Below are 18,286 nucleotides of genomic sequence, written 5' to 3'. Positions count from 1 at the left end.
GTCAGAGAAAAAAATGAAAAATAACAGCAACACGTACAAAAAGAAAAACTGACAACAAATATGCCCAAGGTCGTTCTTATAATTAAAGCATTTAAAGCTTTTTCAATTCTTACTTTTCATACATGATTAAAAATTTTTCGAAACCATTATCTAAATTAGCGTTTTTACGAGTCTTAAAACGCCTCCTGAAAAATTTATTTTTCACACTTACAACTTAGACATCCTTAAGAAATAAAATGTTTTATGAACTAATACATCTTATGTTAAAGAAACACTTCTCATATAAATAGTTAACTGGGCTCTTTAATATAACACAAATATATATGTATATCTCTTCAACAAGCACAAAAATATTCTACTTCTATAAAGAAAAATAAGATCAATGGAAAATTCCCTGCAGAAGATTTTTTTTTGGCTGCAATGTTTTTTTTAACAAATCTCTCATATATCAAATAATATTGAAACCTTGTTATCTGAAAGTGATATTAAACTTACCGTCCTAAAAACTGGACTTCACCTCGATGGTGATGAGGAATAGACTTGTATTTTCCCAAGTCTCCCTCTGGTCTTGTTACATTATATCCAGCATAGTGAACTCTACAATACATGGAAATAAAAATATGAAGGAATACACTGTGACATAAAAATTCATTACATGAGTTCAACTCGAAATGCAAAAGAATGCTATCATTAGAGAGTGGTCAATAATTCCAGAAGGCACTCTAAATGAAGAAAAGCAGAAGCACAAAGCAGGATTTAGAAACCTCAAAAATTTTCCATCCCAGAAAATCTTTTCTTGGAATACCAAAGTGCAATCTAACTAATAGAAATGAAATTTATACAAATTCTATTATTAAGCAATTTGTACCTCAACATACCTATTCCAAAGGTCGTCATCTTCTCCTCCCCATCCCCAGAAGGCATTAGGAAAACCATTGATCTTTCTAAATTGTTCCACAGTCAGTCCACTTACACCACCAAAAAACTCTTTATATGGAAGACTAAAAAGAAAGAATACAGCATTCTAAAAATGAAATCAAAACAGTCTGCCATCTGAAATCAAGTTTTCAGTCTTATATGTGCTTTGCAAAATATATTCTTATTTTCCATACAAACAATTGTGCTGATTAAATCATATTCTGGGAAATGTAAAGTATACCAAGAAAGAAAACATTTTCACAGTCTAGCGAAACATCTAAATGTGTTAGGTAAAACACTAAGTAAAACACTTACAATAAATGAAATTTAATATTCAGTACTGTTACTTTGTAAGACTCACAACCCAGTGTCCAAAAATTGATAAGATTTCCACACCAAAGTAAACTTGATTGAATACATCAATAGCTGTCAATGAGATGTTAGACGTTGTTAAGCTCATAAAGTGTTCTAAATTAATAGAACGTCATTATAAATGTGTTATTTATTACATAGACCAGGATAAATATAAATCAGTAAATACAACTCGAGCATTTAATTTTGAAATGACTAGCTAGCTGCCTATTCCTGTAATAATCATACCTGTTTGGTATGATACAATAATACCCACGGTATTTACAAATACATTATTTTGAAATGTACTAATATTTAGATAAATGATTTTTTAATTGAGATATAATAGACCTATATAACCTGGTATTCATTTTTGGTGCACAACATGATTTCACACATGTCTACACTACAAAATGATTACCACGATAAATCTAGTTAATATCCATCACCACACACAGCTACAAAATTCTTTGTTTTCTTGTGATGAGAGCTTTTAAGATCTATTCTCTTAGCAACTTTCACATATAGAGTATCATTAACTCTAGTCACCATGCTGTGCATTACATCCCTGGACTTATTTATCTGACACTGAACTTTGTACCTTTTAACCCCTTTAGCCTCCCCCAGCCCCTCCCACCGCTGCTGGCAACCACCAGTCTGTCCTTTGTATCTATGAGTTTGTCTATTTTAGATTCCACATATAAGTGAGATCATACAGTACTTGTCTCTCTCTGAGAAATGACTACTACATTTTAAAATTTGGATTTATTTTCCTTACCTTTCCCTAACTCAAATTTGTCAAACTAAGTTGTTCATTTGGATATAAATTGGTTTTCTGAACTCAAGGTAGCATCCCTAGACTTAGTTCTGAGTAAACTCCTGTGGCCCCAAACGTGCCACTGGGAAGGGGCATGCCAGAGCCTGTACAGAGGTCCGGTCAATGTGGGGGGCCAGCAGGGAAATATGACCATGCACACCATCCATTAACCAAGCTGAGAGAACTCCGGCCAGGACTAGAGCAAAGCTGCCTCAGAGAAGGAGAGAGAGCAGATTTCATTTTTTTTTGTGGGAGGACTTTCATGTCATTCCCTGTGGGGAAGAAGTGCTGTATGCCAGCTGAGATCCGGTGTGGGCACAGAAGATGGGGGAGCAGCTCCTGCATGAACTCACTGGGTGCAGAAGAAAGCAATCTTGGCCCCACTGGCCAAAGGCACCCAAAGACACTAACAGCAATACTGACCCCAAAGACAATCCCACTGTCCCAGGAGACTGCATGAGGCTTACATGTGGGAAGCAAGGATTCCAGTTATAGCACCAGTTGGGGTTCAACAGGGCTGATAAGCATTTGTGGCGCTGTTGGGCTTCCCATGCCAGTTAGATTATTCTTTCCCAGATCAGTGGTTTGGGAGAAACCTGAGATCAGTAGATAGGTAGATGTGGGTAAATGTGTTGGGGGAGGTTGTGCCTGGGTGGCTCAGTCGGTTAAGCGTCTGCCTTAAGCTCAGGTCCTGATCCCAGGGTCCTGGGATCAAGCCCTACGTGGGGCTCCCTGCTCAGCTGGGAGTCTGCTTGTCCCTCTCCCCCCTGCTCATTCTCCCTGCTTGTGTTCTCTCTCACTATCTCTTTGTATTTCTCTCTCTCAAATGAATAAATAACATCTTAAAAAAAAAAAAAAAAAGAGAGCCGCCATGTGCTACGTGTGACTACACAGGGCAGGCCCAGTGTGTGTGGTCTCCTATGGCCCTAGGACAGACTCTACTACGGGTGTGTGTGGTCTCCTACGGCCCTAGGGACGGACTCTACTACCGGTGTGTGTGGTCTCCTACGGCCCTAGGACGGACTCTACTACGGGTGTGTGTGGTCTCCTATGGCCCTAGGACGGACTCTACTACCGGTGTGTGTGGTCTCCTACGGCCCTAGGGACGGACTCTACTACCGGTGTGTGTGGTCTCCTACGGCCCTAGGGACGGACTCTACTACGGGTGTGTGTGGTCTCCTACGGCCCTAGGACGGACTCTACTACCGGTGTGTGTGGTCTCCTACGGCCCTAGGACGGACTCTACTACGGGTGTGTGTGGTCTCCTATGGCCCTAGGACGGACTCTACTACCGGTGTGTGTGGTCTCCTACGGCCCTAGGACGGACTCTACTACGGGTGTGTGTGGTCTCCTATGGCCCTAGGACGGACTCTACTACCGGTGTGTGTGGTCTCCTACGGCCCTAGGACGGACTCTACTACGGGTGTGTGTGGTCTCCTATGGCCCTAGGACGGACTCTACTACTCCAACGAACAAGAAAACCAACATGCAGAGACAGAAGGAACTAACCAAGTCCTATCTCTGGTAAGTGTGGAACCAGAAGTTAAATCTACATTTGCTTCACAGAGAACCCAGGTTCTCTTTCCCATCAACCCACATGCGAACCTCTGCATGAGGAAGCACCTAGCCGGTGGGCAAGTGACTCTATATCCTGGCTCCCTGTGAGGACGAAGTGCAGTTAAAGATACTCTTAGTCTTTTGAGCCCTCTCAGATCCAGGCACATTAAGAGAGCTACCACTTCAATGACACGTAAGTATACTGTCCGCTATCAGGAGGAATGCATATTACTCACATATACATGTATTTATCCAGCTTTGCTGCAAAATGACGTGGCATTTCTCCACAGCCGTAATAGTTTCGGTCATTTTCGGGTAGATGATCCACGTCATGGAAGATGACGCAGTCCCAGACACTGTCTTTCATGGCCTCTTTGAAGCCCACATTGAAGAGCATCGCACGGTTAAAAGGCTGTGTGCCAGTCTTCACAAAGGAGAACAGAAACGGAGTCAGGCTTTGTCATCTGACTTTTCTATGGCTTTCTAACTTGTTGAATCAAGGTCAAATAATAATAGTAAATACATCCAAATCAACTAGATAAAATAAAAAACATGTCAGGATCTTCCAATACACTGTTTGGATCTACTTACTACATTCTTTTGTGCTTTGGCTACATATAAGAACACACTGCTGTTACCTAGTGCATTTACAGAATGTTCCTATTTTACTTTAAATACATGAGAATTAGATCATTTATGAGCAGGGGAAAAAAGCAAAACCATTAAAAATAATATAGGTTGCATTTTTTTAGTGAAGCTTTCCATATGTGTTAAGACTAAGAGAAGTATGAAGTTAACTGGGACTGGACAAGCGGTAGGCCTCCCCGCTTACGGAACAAGGCCAGCGAGAGCTAACTCCCCACTGTTAATACTTACAATAAAGACACAGACATTTCTAGAGACAAAATCAAGTGGAACTGAGTACACAAAACCCAACTTCCTTTATTACAACTATTTTCCTTTATTTTAAGAAAAATCTATTAAAGTGCCCGGGCAAACAAACACTTCTTATTTTTATTATTCTTGCTTATGACACAGACCAAGAACATTTTAAGGGAAAAGAAGACAGGAACTTTTACACAGAACCCTACTTCCTATGGAATATCCACTTCCTTTTACTTATGAGGAAAATTATATGAAGGTGCACTGGCAATTAAATTGCCTCATTCTGTATCTGAAGGAAATTAAAGAGCAATTATCCACGCCTTAGCAATATTTCTCAAAATCATTTCCAAACCAGACAACAAAACAGGATGATGACAGAAGCAGAGGAGATACCAGACACAGTCATCCCCAGAGGTGCCGCGGGAGTGAGAAATGACTAATCTATAGTCCTGAGTCCTGCACTAACTTGAGGTAACAGAAATCACTTTACTTTTTACAGCTTCTTTCTTCACCAGTGAAAAGGAGAACAAAAAGGAAAGGGAGTTAAATTATAGTGTCATTACTGGCACATCAACATCAATGTGAATGAACTCCTTTCCGCTAGGGTTTGAAAAAATTGTTTTTTATTAAATGTGGACATAATACTTTATATATAAGAAGTTCTATGTCTAACCCATCTTCATCTTCCATAAGCAGAGCCTTTCACCTCCTCTAGTAGTTTACTCTAGTACTTCTCTCCATACTGCAAGGTAATGAGAGTTCAGACATTTCCTGGTTTCGTTAACGTTAGACATTGTCTCCTGACTTCGTACCATGGTCACTTGAGGATTCACGCCACCCCACCCACTGCTTCTCCAGACATTTTCCCAATACAGTTATATCAGTTTTTGGCTAAACCAATAGTGTTTACATTATTAGGACTGCATAAATATTTCTTGAGTGCCAAGTGAATTACAATTCTGTTTTCTTTTTCAAACTGGGATTAATAATAACCAGCTTCTGTTTTCTTAGTTTTCTATGTAAGTATTATTACTCTGTGCAAAAGCCCCAATAGATATGCCTTCTACTTATTAATAATTGATGTAATTCAAACACATCAAGTCATCTATCAATTCCTTTTCCACCCTCTCAAGCCCAATTTCAACTTCCACCGCCCTGAATTCTTGCTCCAGTCTGGACTGGTCTGACCATGGGCACCTCTCATCCTAGGACTTCTTTGTTCCCTAACATCACCCCTGTCCTGTCCCTGACTTGGCTTTCTCCATTTGCTGAGGCATATCCTTCAGCAGCTTCCAAAATAAGGGTCCATGAGAAGAAAAAAAGAAATATATATATAGTAATAAATATAAATTATATTTATATAATTATATTAATAATATATTATATATAATGTATATGTATATATAAATGCATATAATGTACATTTGTATGCATATATGTATATACTAATATCTATATTATATATAATGTATATTTATATATAAATGCATATAACATACATATATATATAATGTAAACATATGTATATATGTTTATATTATATTTATATAAACTTATAGTATTTATATATAATATTTAGTAATAAATATCTATATATATATTTACTCAATGAATGCTAGAAAATGCCATCAGTCTACCCTAACACCTGACTGACATTTTAGCTGGGTAAAAATTTCTAGGTTAAAAATCACTTTCCCCTAGAATCATTTTTTTAAATATTTTATTTACTTATTTGGCAGAGAGGGAGAGCACAAGCAGGGGGAGCGGCAAGCAGAGGCAGAGGGAGCAGGCTCCCTGCTGAGCAAGGAGCCCAATGCAGGACTCGATCCCAGGACCCTGGGATCATGACCTGAGCCAAAGGCAGAGGCTTAGCTGACTGAGCCCCCTGGCATCCCTCCCCTAGGATTATAAAGGCATGGCTCCACAATTTTCTAGCTATCAGCATTACTGAGAAGGTTCCTATGATCCTGATATATAATCACTGGTAATTCTTCCTCCAGAACCTTCTTGATATTTTTTTAATTTGTATTCTAAAATTTCAAAATAACATGCTTCACAGTGGATCTATATTTTATTCGTGTGTACATGTGAGTTCCTTTAATCTGAAGACGTGTCTTTCCTTCTGGGAAATTTTCTTATATTATTTCTTTGGTCATTTCCCCTCCACTCCCTGCCCAGTTTTTTCCTGCTCTATTTTTCCAGAACTCGGATTAGTGAGTCTACAGCTAATTGTGAGCCGGGAATTCTGACAGCACGGCACAGATGCCTTCTCTCTACTCCGTGACGTCTGGGCCTCGGCTGGAGGATCTGCTTCCGAGGCGGCTCGCTCACACAGCCAGCAAGGTGCTGCTGCCAAGCCGGTGTCCCCTCCAGGCCTGCTTGCGTGTCCTCATGACCTGGTAGCTGGCTTCCCTGACAGTGAGGGATCCAAGAGACCGACGCAGAGGCAGCAAGGTCTTTCAGGACCTGCCCTCAGAAATCCCATGCTGCCATTCTGCAGTTGGGCTGCCCGTGCCAGTCAGCCCACACTTGTTGCAGGAAGAGACCACACAGGGGCCTGGCTACACAGAGGCCAAAATCCTTCAGGGCCATCTTGGAAGTGGTTACCCCCATGCCATACTGGTACCAGTTGATCTTCTTAATTTCTTATGTTTTGGTTCTATTTTAGGAGATATGTTCTTAAGTTTATCTTGCAGCCATTGTAAAAGTTTTGTTTTAGTTAGGGCATTTTCTTTTACAATAACATCCTTATTCTGACTATTCTTCCTTTATGATGTCCCATTTTTGCAGATTCATTATCTTTACTCTCTGTGGATACTGACTATGAGCTTTTGTTGTTCTTTTAAGATTTTCCTTCATTTTCTCTATTCTCTACACTCCCTCTTGTTGGATTGGTTTGGTCTCCTTTTGTGCAGACTTTCTTCGAATTCTGAGAAGCCTTAGCATCTGCGCTTAAGAGTGAGGCACTAAAAAGCTGGGGAGAGTCTCCACGAACGCATGTGAGGTCTGTGGCATCCCACTCTTGACTCAAACACATACGCCACACACGCACAACATGTACACAAGCAAATCCCCAGACCAAACTGAAATAAAAAACCAAAAGCCCCATTCCTCTCCCCTGTGTCCTGCACGTTCATAGCCCAGAAAATGGCAACACCCTAGTTCAAGACACACGCCCTGGCACTGCTGACAATTCTCCATCGCTCCCGATGCACATCTGATTCGTCAGCAATACTACTACTTTTCAACCCAGTGTAGCCAGCCAAACCGCGCCACAGCTCGCCTCCCCCTCCGCCACCCCAGCGGCACAAGCCCACGTCTCCTCCTGCCCGCACATCTGCAAAAGCTCCGGGGCTGCCCTCATCTCCGCCCTGGCCCCACTCCATCTGCTCTCACCACAGTCATCTTTTCAAAGCCTCAGTTAGATCGCGTCGCTGCACTACTCAAAACTCTCCGGCGTCTCCCAGCCTCACTGTGATAATCCAGGTCCTCACCCTGGCCTGCCCCGCCCTCCATTAGCTGCTTCTCACGCCCTCTCTGACTTCCCTCCCAACACTGTCCCGCACCCACCGCTCCAGCGATGTCCAGATGACCTCTCCACAAACACACCACACACTTGCCTGGAATCCACATCCCCTCACATGACTCAGGGCTGCTCCAACCTCACCTCCTCCAAGAGGCCTTCCTTGAACACTCTGTATAAAAAGAGCACATCTTCCTGCCTTTACTGCTCTCTTTGCCCTTTTAGCCCCGAACACCTCCTGACAAATGGCAAATTATTTATTGTCTCTCTCTCCTCACCAGAACGAGGGGCCTTGCCTTGCTGTGTTCACTGCTGTAGCCCCATTGTTGAATGAAGGAAAGGGCTAAATGGAGGTGATAAAGCGGTGAGCGGGCCTCTTCCTTTGGAAATGCCTAAATATTAGATTAGGCATCTTTTCCCTGGGGCTAATCTGTTTCTCTAACAAAGACACCACTCGTGCCCTACCTCAGTTGGAGGGGGTGGGGGGATTCATGCCTAACTGCTGGCTTCAAAAAACCAGATGGAGAAAAGGGCCTGAGGGTCCCTAGGGTTGGCATGCAAACTTACTTAACCCTAGGCCCCCCAGGTGAGCTGGGCCAGCACAGTTAGGACTTTCTCTGGTGTGGTTTCTCCAGAGGATAAACTTAAACTTTCATTTTTTACAAGACACGGTGGAGTAATCACCTTGCAACATAAGCAAAGATGAGGAACTGGGAATATGAGTGTTTTGTAATCAAACTTTTAAATAATCCTGTTACCTTAGCTGGGTAAATTCAGTCCATCGGCGACATCTTTCAACTGCCGAGATCCACAGGACTTTGTCCAGCAAACGGACTCAACGCTTGTCACAATCGCCCTCAACGCACATGGTTTTGAACATTCTGTGCTCTACTAAGGGAGCTGTTAGTGTCCCATCTGCTTCCTGACTTCCAGAAATATGTTGCAATCTCTCAACGACCATCTCTTTGTCCTTCTGCTTTAAACACTTTTTTTTTTTAAGTATTTTTCTTTCACTCTCGTTTTAGGAGTTTGAAAAGAAGAAGTGGTAAGTATGTGTACACTCTTCCATATTTCACTAGGGGTTCTAAGCTGTTCTTCAACTGCTTCGCGCTTCTGGGCACCGGCCCAGCAGAAAAATCACTCTTCTATTTCATACGTGGTAAAAATGTTACTACCTCAAAACCACCCGCTATCAAATACATGGGCCTGAATTAATATTGATCAAGGCTGAGATTTAGACTGAAGAGGTTTATAAAATATGGATATTAGCTGCTCTGCAAAGGTCGCTTCATCACACACACAAAATAATTCTGTGGTGTTGGACTCTCAGAAGAACATGCCTTTGAAAACACAAGCCCAGTGCCCTCTTTCACCGCTCATCTGGGGGCGCAGTGGACCGTAAAAATGCAGACGCAGCCATCCCACCTCCCAACACAGCAAGGACACTGACGTTTCAAAAGAGGAAACTAGCAGTTGGTAGAACTGACCTGGAGGTTTTTTAACAAGGGCTATCATGAAAGAAGCTAGAAATTTTGATTTGTTATCAGATTAAAAAAAAATCAATTTTCACAGTATAGGTTGTCACATTAGAAAGTATATACGCATTATATGCATCACTGCACAGGAACAAATCACCTTAAAAGGATGATTTACATACAGAGAAGCATAAATTATAATAAATACCAAGTATTTCCAGGGGAAAAAACAGAGGCAAAAAGTGAAGAGCAGATCTAGAATAAGCCACAAAAGAGCTGGGAAAGCATATTATATGTAATACTCTTAGGACAAATTTTGAATATGTTCCACAAAGAAACAAACCCGGAAGCATCTAATAATATAAGCTAGGTCACTTTCTGTCTACTGATAAGTAAGGACATCCATTTTTAGTCAGGTCCAGTGTGAGTAAAAAGAAGGAATATCAGGATAAAATGAGGTTATCAATGTCAAAACCAAAAGTACCCAAGCTACAATATATTTGAAACACAAACAAAATGCACTATCTTAGAAATGCTACCTAGAAATCACTGATAAAATTCAGCAAGTGCCCTAGTGCTTGGGAGGTGGGGTAGGGAAAAGATGAGGAAAGAAATCCAAGATGATACTTTATAAAACTAGGCAATGACAGAAGTGGAAAAAATCAAAAGTATGGTAAATATCCTCAAGGGGTTCAAATAAGACTGAAAGAAATTGCATATATGGAATATTGAGACATGAAAAATATTTATAGAGAAAAAACTAGCTGGTAATATGAAGAATAATTTGAAAACTGTTTCCCTTTAATAGGTAAGACATGATGATTAAAAATGACAGGAGCACATCAACTGATAAATGGATTAACAAAACATGGTGTGTGTGTATGTGTGTATGTGTGTATGTGTGTATGTGTATAGATAGATAGATAGATAGATAGATAGATAGATAGATAGATAGATCACGCTCAATCCCAAATGAGAATTTACCCAAATATAAAACCAAAGATTCACCTTAAGCTAAACATTTTTAATCTCACCATATCTAAGAGTTTATTAAGTTCCAGTATACTTAAGTTACCATTTTGAAAAATTTTCTAGCCTAGGGGCACCTGTGTGGATCAGTTAAGCGCCCAACTCTTGATTTAGGCTCAGGTCATGATCTCAGGGTCATGAGAGAGAGTCCCACATAGGGCTCTGTGCTGAGCATGGAGCCCACTTGAGATTCTCTCTCTCCCTCTCCTCTGCCCTTGTGCCCCACTCACACACACGCTCTCTCTAAAGAAATAAATAAAAATTTAAAATTTTTTTTAAAAATTAAAAAAAGAAGAAAAGAACAATATTCTCACCTGTTCAATGACATAAAAGGCAAATTCTAGCCTCTGCTTCTGGAGCATCGGAATCAGATGCAAGAAAAAAATCGGAAGATGTTCATGACGATTACGGAAAGGAATGAGAACTGCCACCTTCAAAAACAAAATAGTCACGTATGTAAATAAATAGAGCAGCAAGCCCTGGAGGTAAAAAGAAAAACTGATCCTTAAAAATTTCTGAAGGTGTTAAAGTCCTACCTTTATGGATTTTCTCACCAGAGATCCAACAGTGAGAAAACACTGACATGGCCCTTGCCTTTGTGCCACTTAGGGTCTTGTGAACCTGGGGAGGTATAAGTGGGCTCTGAGGGCCACTCCTTAGATCGTGGTCTTTATTCTATCAACACCATGGGAAATTTTGGAAAGATTCATTAAAAGTGATAAAACCCCATTTGGGGATGGAGAGTAGACTGGAGAAAGCCCAAAATAGTCAGGGAGCTGCTTAGGACATTAACACAATTAGTCAAGAGGCAATGGTAGCTAGAACTGAGGGGAGGGTGAAGAGGAGAGGTACATGAATTTTTGAAACATTTAAGAAGTAAATTAACAGGACTGGTTTATTATGGATTGGATAAGAAGAGTCAGGGGAAGGGATATGTCAAGAGTAACTTCTAGGTTTTAAAGTAGATCATAAATAATAAATTCATGGCTTTTAAACTGAATTTAAAAGAGATTCCACTTGAATATCTACTATCCTACATGTGGCTTATCTGGCCTAGGGTTATATATCATGGAAGTTTCATAATTATATTAACATTTTTCATTTAATCAAAATTCACAATTAAATTTTTGATACATGTTATGTTTATTTTGGTGGTAGGATAATGCTGAGTTCTAAATGAAATTGATAATAAAATTACATTAAAATGTTAAGCTTAACAAAAAAAAGTAATGTAAGCAGCAGAAAACAGAGAAATGTGTCCTTTATAAACAGCCAAAGAAATGTTTCTTACATAATCTAAAGAACAAAAAAAACCCCACATATATGGAAATTAAACAGTTTCTCAGTAAATCAATGTTTCTTCTAATAGGAAAAAAAATGTATTGGGACTCTGAAAATCAAGACTAAAAAACACCATCTATCTAAAACGTGTTCTTATAAAATAAGAATAAATGAATATTGTCAACCATCACTTATTCGAATCCTCTATTTCCTGGATCCAAACTCTGTCATAAAAACTAAGCTGCCCTACAATTTAGATTTTGCCCTTGAAAAAGATGAAATGTTTTCTAAACATTACTTTTCTTAGCAGTTTCTGAGCTAAGCTGGATTTATTGTAATTGTGAATTTTCTAATACAAGTTGAAATTAAAAGTTTTATACAAATTATAAATCCCCAAATCATTGGATTTTCAAAGAACATAACAGTCAAAATATATCTAATTACAATATTAATGTGTCACTCTATATTCCAACAGTCTAACCTGGTTATAACAGAAAATCTTGTAGGAATGTTAAACCTGGGACTTATTGAAATTCACTTATATGAAATAATTTTTACCAGTGAATGAATAAATGCAAATAATTGAAAGGGCACAGGTTTAGGACCTAATCCTATTTGTGAAATTAGGACGTGACATTAGACATAGTCAATGGAAAAAAGTAACATTTACTTGTGTATTTTACGTTACCAGGATCATAAACGAGAGAAATTTTTCAGTTATTAAAATAGTTTTATTTTAAAAAGCCCACAAAATGTAGTTTAGCAAAACTGAGAATGTCTAAACTGGAAACACCACCACTAATTTTCCTTGATGGTGATGAGGTAGCAGGAAGGCATGATGGCCACTATGACACTGCTGTCTTCATGTTCACACTGTTTTCTACTTGGTATGTGGTAGGAACTCAAGAGGTTCTGGTGCCTCTGCCAGCCCCACTTTGGATCCCATTCCCATCTGGCTCATCCGTAAGACACCTCTTGAACTGAGGATGACAAGGCAGCCGGAGCAAAGCTACCCCACAGCTAAGAGTCCCTTCTGCCCCCTCCCCAGTGACTCGGACCTGCTGCTGGGAGTCAGTGACCACTGCCAGCAGAGCCACACTATTCCCAAATCAATACAACTCCCAAAGCCATTAGGGACCCCTCGGTTCACTCTTAGGAGAGCAAACTGCTATGAAAAGTCAAAGGAGAGAAAGGGGTCAGATGGTGAGAACAGATCCCTACCACTGGCCTTATCTGCATGATATCTTCTGCAGAAATAAGCATCAAGCTTGCCCTTCCTCATTTTGAATTTGGCCACAAGTTAGCCACCTAGGACATAATGTAAATGGGCTATAAAAGCAGTTAAGGAGAATTATAGATATTTAAGGAAAGAAGCTATTAAATGGCTGTGGAGTCCATATTAATTAACTACAACTGCACTGACTGATGAGTTGAACATATAAGAATAAACAAGACAAAGTCATAGTCCCTAATACAGTCGTTTGTTCAATGAAGCATTTAAAATATCAAGAGTTGTTTTTCTTTCTTAATCTTATAAAGAAACTGAGAATAATAGAAAAGAAATTACCACTGTCTTGGCAAATTCAAAATAAGCTAAACTGTTGTCTTAATAGCAAACAAATGTCCATTTTTTAATGAGATGGCTATCAAATATTCTGAATAGTTTTTATTAAAATAAAGCTAACCAGTATCTTAAAAATTCATTTCGCATGTCCCTTCTTGTGGCTGTGGAATGACATTCTCAACAGTTTACAATTTATTGTCTAGAAAATGAAGGTCTCAGTGTTCTGCAATAATATATTTCAAGGTTGAATTCACTGTTGGAGCCACTCTCCTGTTGATGCATTTCCAGTGGAGACACACAACATCTGGTCATTATCTTCTGCAAAACAACACTTTGTCTTCATGAATCTCTCCTCACCACCTCTTATTCAAGCAAAATTATCCCATTCAGTTTGCGCTCATTTTAAACCACTAATCTTACTGAATTTATGCACCTATTTTTCTCACTTGCTTATTTTCTCTTATATTCACCATGAAGAGATTAGCAAGAAAAATGTTTTCTACATACATTTCCCACCAAGTATTTGTCCTACTTCCAAACTTCAAGCACACCAGCAGCTACAGTGTCCCTAAACGACCAGCTTCACGCTTGCCTCCAGCAAGGGCACACTGGTCTCTGCCACTGACGAAGACGGAACACAGCAGAAGCCGCTGTGCTCTCATTCTCCTGCAGTGTTTCTGGGTCCATCTCCCTCTGCCTCTCCATTTCCAGTATCTACAGGAGCTTCTCAAACAGGAGGCACTTGATAAAAACGGCAGGTTCTTATCCCTTTCCAGCAACAGAATCAGAATGTCTGAGCATTACGTTCAAGAATCGTCATTTTTACTAAACACCCTGGTAGTTCTGAACAGGTGGCTAAGACTCGTCTCTGAGCCATCTGGGATGAGAAATGGAACCCTATGCCTCTGAGCAGATAATGTGCAGTGGGCAGCTGCCTGGTTCTTTAAGCCCTTAGGTTTTAGGCAGAAGCAGTTCAGACCTCCCCCTGACCCCTGAATGGAAAGGCAATGCCACAGGTGAACACTTTACTTTTAATGTTTGGAAAAGCATCACCATCTTCCCCTTCAAGTCCCCTTATAGAAATAAGCTTGCCTCCCTCCATAAGGCCTCCAGTGTGTGCTGACTTTTCCACTTGAACCTCTAGTGTTCAAAAATACCTGAGAATTGCTGAAATCATCAGATTTAGAAGATCTCAGTTCCAATTAATTGGCCATCAATGAACTTAATTGGTATTTTTTTTTAAAAAAAGAACATCAAATATGAAGAATCAAGTTGGTAGCACATGTGTAACATAAATCTAGTAATTTTTTCTCTCCTTCTCCCTCAGCTCTGTTCCAAGATTGGAATGGGACATTAGGAGAACGTAAACAAGTCCGGGGCAGGGAGAGGAGGGGGAGAGTCCTTACTCAATTAAATATGGCAAGTTCAAGTCACCTCTGAATGATGTCCAAATTTCCTCTCCTACCTTTAGCTGCATAGCTCAGAACTAGAAACTGTATTCTGAGAAGGGTTTGCGTCAAGTTGAAATAAGAGCAGCATTACCATACGGTTCCTAAATAAAATAAGCTTATTTTTAGATCCCTGAATTAGCTTGCTCCTAGGAACTGCACTTCCAATATTGTCACCTAGTCATTCGCGTGGAGTTCACAGTCTACTAAAATCTTTAAACAGGAACTACTTCTGTGTGTGATATACCTTTCTCCCAGAAAATGAGAAGAAGAAAACCATAAAATTTAAAATCCAGTGTCTGATATAGACCAATGACGAAAGAACAAGAATACTTAATTTTTTCAATCCCAGATTATTTCACTATACCACACCGTGTACATTGGAGCAGTATGCAGTACCCACATCAACAGACCTTGCCACCCCACAGCCATTGTGATTAATTGTGCTTTTTTCTCTCATTAGTATTCAATATACACACTCATCACCCAAGTAAGAAAAATCATTTATTTGCCCAGGACATTTTTAAAAAGTAGAATTGTGTGAATTCGGCCCTATTTTATCTACAAGTATTAGAAAAATCAATCATGAAATATGAAGATTCACTTATTAACAGAATCTGACCAGACAACTGTAAAATGAATGATTTGCCAAAATTTGTACTGGAATCCATTTAAGCAGCTTTACAATGTGTTTGAAGCACAAAAACCCAAACATTTATTTAATAATTTGTCATGAGGCATTTATTTATCTCGTAACCGCCATTCAACAAAACTGGGTTTAGTGCTTATCTTAGACAAGATAAATGTCCTGCCTTACGGATGCAGATATAAATAACACACTTCCCCAAACACAAAGAGTTCAAGGCCAATTAAGTCCGAGGGCTTTTATCTGTATTCTCCTCCTCAGCAGTGATTTTGTGTATGAAAAGACAAATACTTTAGAAAATACTAATATTGAAAAGAGGAACTGAAAACTCTTCCCAAATGAAGGCTATATCACAATCCTTAAGGACACACATTTGATTTAATCATACGTGGTTTTCACTTGAATTATGTGAATGCTCAAACGTAACCACCGTACGGGAATGTGCACTCACTAGCCACTTTCACAGTACTGTGAGCAACTGTGATTTCAATTTATTTTAAGCAGCGGAGGCAGACCCGTTCCCTTATAGTTTTTCAAACACAACATTAACTAGAACTCTGACGTGTCAAAAAGATAAAAAGCTTGTGCTCTGCCTTCTGAATGAAATAGGGGTGAAGAACCCAAAGTTTTCCTTTTTGTGTCCCCCCGGGACCTCGGAGCCGCCTCGTTAGGATTCTGGGACTGTGAGGACCCCAGCGTGGGCCCAGCTGGAAGTCGCAGTTCCAGGATTTGGTGCGGCTGTGCCTGCAGGTGACAGTAATCATTCGGGACAGCAGCAGAAGGCAGAGAAGGAAACGGGGAAAACAGGAAAAAAAATCTGTTTTCCAAGCCAATCTCCAACAAGGTACTTATGAGCAGGGTCTCCGAGGGACAACACAGGAGCACAGAGTTTGTAAACACACGGGTACGCTTGGAGTCGTCACGTGTAACACTACTAAATCATCCTTGGACTGTGAATACCTACACGTTAAAGACAAAAATTCTGAAGTCTTAAATTTTCAGAGACAAATAAATTTCACTATATCTTCTGAACCAAGCACACTTTTCCTCCCTCAGACGCACAGGAACAATTACATTACTTACGAAAAAATTCACCTCACCTTCCATCTGGGTTTACAGTCTTTAGGCCTCCAGTGACCTCCTGGCTCAATATCTAAATCCTTGGAGAAGAGCTGATGAATTTCATCAAAACTGACTTCACTTACATTGACATTGAGGAATCCCCCTAGAAGGTCAAACACGTGAAGAACTGTTTTAATATGAAGCAAGACAAACAACAGTCAGTTGGGCGATGGCGTAACTTAGTTACCAGGACAGTACGGTTTATTCCTGTTATCACCACATAACTGTTAGTATCACCCCCTTTCAGGTTTGGTCTGGATGATACATCATACGATCACGCCACTACCTTTGGTAAATCAGCCAAAGATAAATCAGATTGTTTAAACTTTTTGCTCTGAGGACTACAGTGAATATTTTATTATTCTTTGGGAAACTTTTGCATGTCATTACAAATTAGCTTATTATTGTAATTTTAGAACTTATTCAAGTCTTTTAAATTCAACGTGATCCACACAGGCGGCATGAGAGCACGGTACGTGAGAGGTAACGAAGCAGTTAGACCGGCAGGGAGCCGCCGAATCCTACCTTCTGTGCACCAGGGACACTACTGAACTTCTCGGTGCTTCAGCCTCCTTCTCTGTAAAAGCAGATGGTGAGACCTGCCTCCCAGTGTGGCTGCATCCACTGGATAAAATAGTGCGTGTGAACGGCCAGGCACAGCCATCAGCCACAAAGGTACACGCTCAATATACGTTGGCTAGTATCACTCTCCCCTACTGTACTCCCATTTCTTCAGAGAATTTGCAAACACAACTCAGTAAATTCATATTTTCGCACCTACCCAGTATCCACCTGATACGTAAAACCGGAAAACTTTAGGCTTTTAAGATATTCCTGGCCTAGTAGGCATTCACTCTCTGAATTAACAAATATATTTCTGGAGGTGTTTCTACTAGCAGCTTCTCTGCCGCGTGCCACTAAAACAGGAATGACTCTTGGATGGAAAGCCATTCCCATTAACTCCATCAAAAACAGAACTAAGAACTTACAGAACTAAGTTCTGTCTCCCTCTTCGTCTCATGAACTATGCACCAACAAATGAGGTTTCCCACTTCGTCCTCTGAGCCTGAGTGGCCCTGATTCCCCATATAAAATCCTCAGCTCCTCCTGGAGAGAGCCCTTTCCCTTTCTCCTGTGGTTCTATATTCTAAGGCTTCACAGCTGCCTCTCTTCCCATCCCTCCCTTCTTCCTAAGTAGGCAGGAATACCAGCAGCTTCCACTAAGCACTGAGGCATGCCAGAGAGAAGTATTTTAAAATACAAATGTCCACATTTCAAAGGGTAAGCTGGGGAAAAAATGTGCAACCTTCTCATGTCTGCCAGCTCTCCGGACAATGTTTGTGGTCTTTTATAACCAAATACTCGGCCTTCCACGTGACAAGATTCACCTAAAGGAAAGAATAACCTGCGAACGTGCAGAGGGGCAGGTCGCGACATGAGACTGATTAGCCTAAGTACAGACTCCGCTGACCAAAACAGAATCTACCACCGTAATCAAATAAAATTCACACAAATAAATCTGACGCACTTAATGGTATGCGTGACTGCAAAAATGATAGTCATTAGGCTGAATTACAGGCAGTTCAGAGAAGTCACTGAAGCTGGGATTCTCTATGTGCTTGGTGACACCGATTTCTTTGCCCATTTTCCACCTTGACAGGACCCGATCC

The 18,286-nt window shown here is 40.3% G+C and overlaps 1 protein-coding gene across 2 annotated transcripts in view; it reads right to left on the bottom strand.

Moving 5' to 3' along the window:
* Positions 1–18,286, bottom strand: part of B4GALT6 (beta-1,4-galactosyltransferase 6) — a 73,080-nt gene that overhangs the window by 3,474 nt on the left and 51,320 nt on the right. For both annotated transcript variants that reach the window (XM_045781847.2, XM_087869900.1), the window contains 5 exons: positions 16,595–16,719; positions 10,870–10,986; positions 3,880–4,067; positions 879–1,001; positions 496–597 (listed from right to left, as the gene is read on the bottom strand). In XM_045781847.2, the coding sequence (XP_045637803.1) occupies positions 496–597; positions 879–1,001; positions 3,880–4,067; positions 10,870–10,986; positions 16,595–16,719 (655 nt within the window). The remainder of the gene's footprint in view (positions 1–495; positions 598–878; positions 1,002–3,879; positions 4,068–10,869; positions 10,987–16,594; positions 16,720–18,286) is intronic.

This window comes from Ursus americanus, chromosome 19, assembly GCF_024610735.1.
Source record: "Ursus americanus isolate L20-20 chromosome 19, mUrsAme1.1.p, whole genome shotgun sequence".
NCBI lineage: Eukaryota > Metazoa > Chordata > Mammalia > Carnivora > Ursidae > Ursus > Ursus americanus.
The sequence above is the reverse complement of the archived record's forward strand: the minus strand, read 5'-3'. Positions and strand labels throughout refer to the sequence as shown.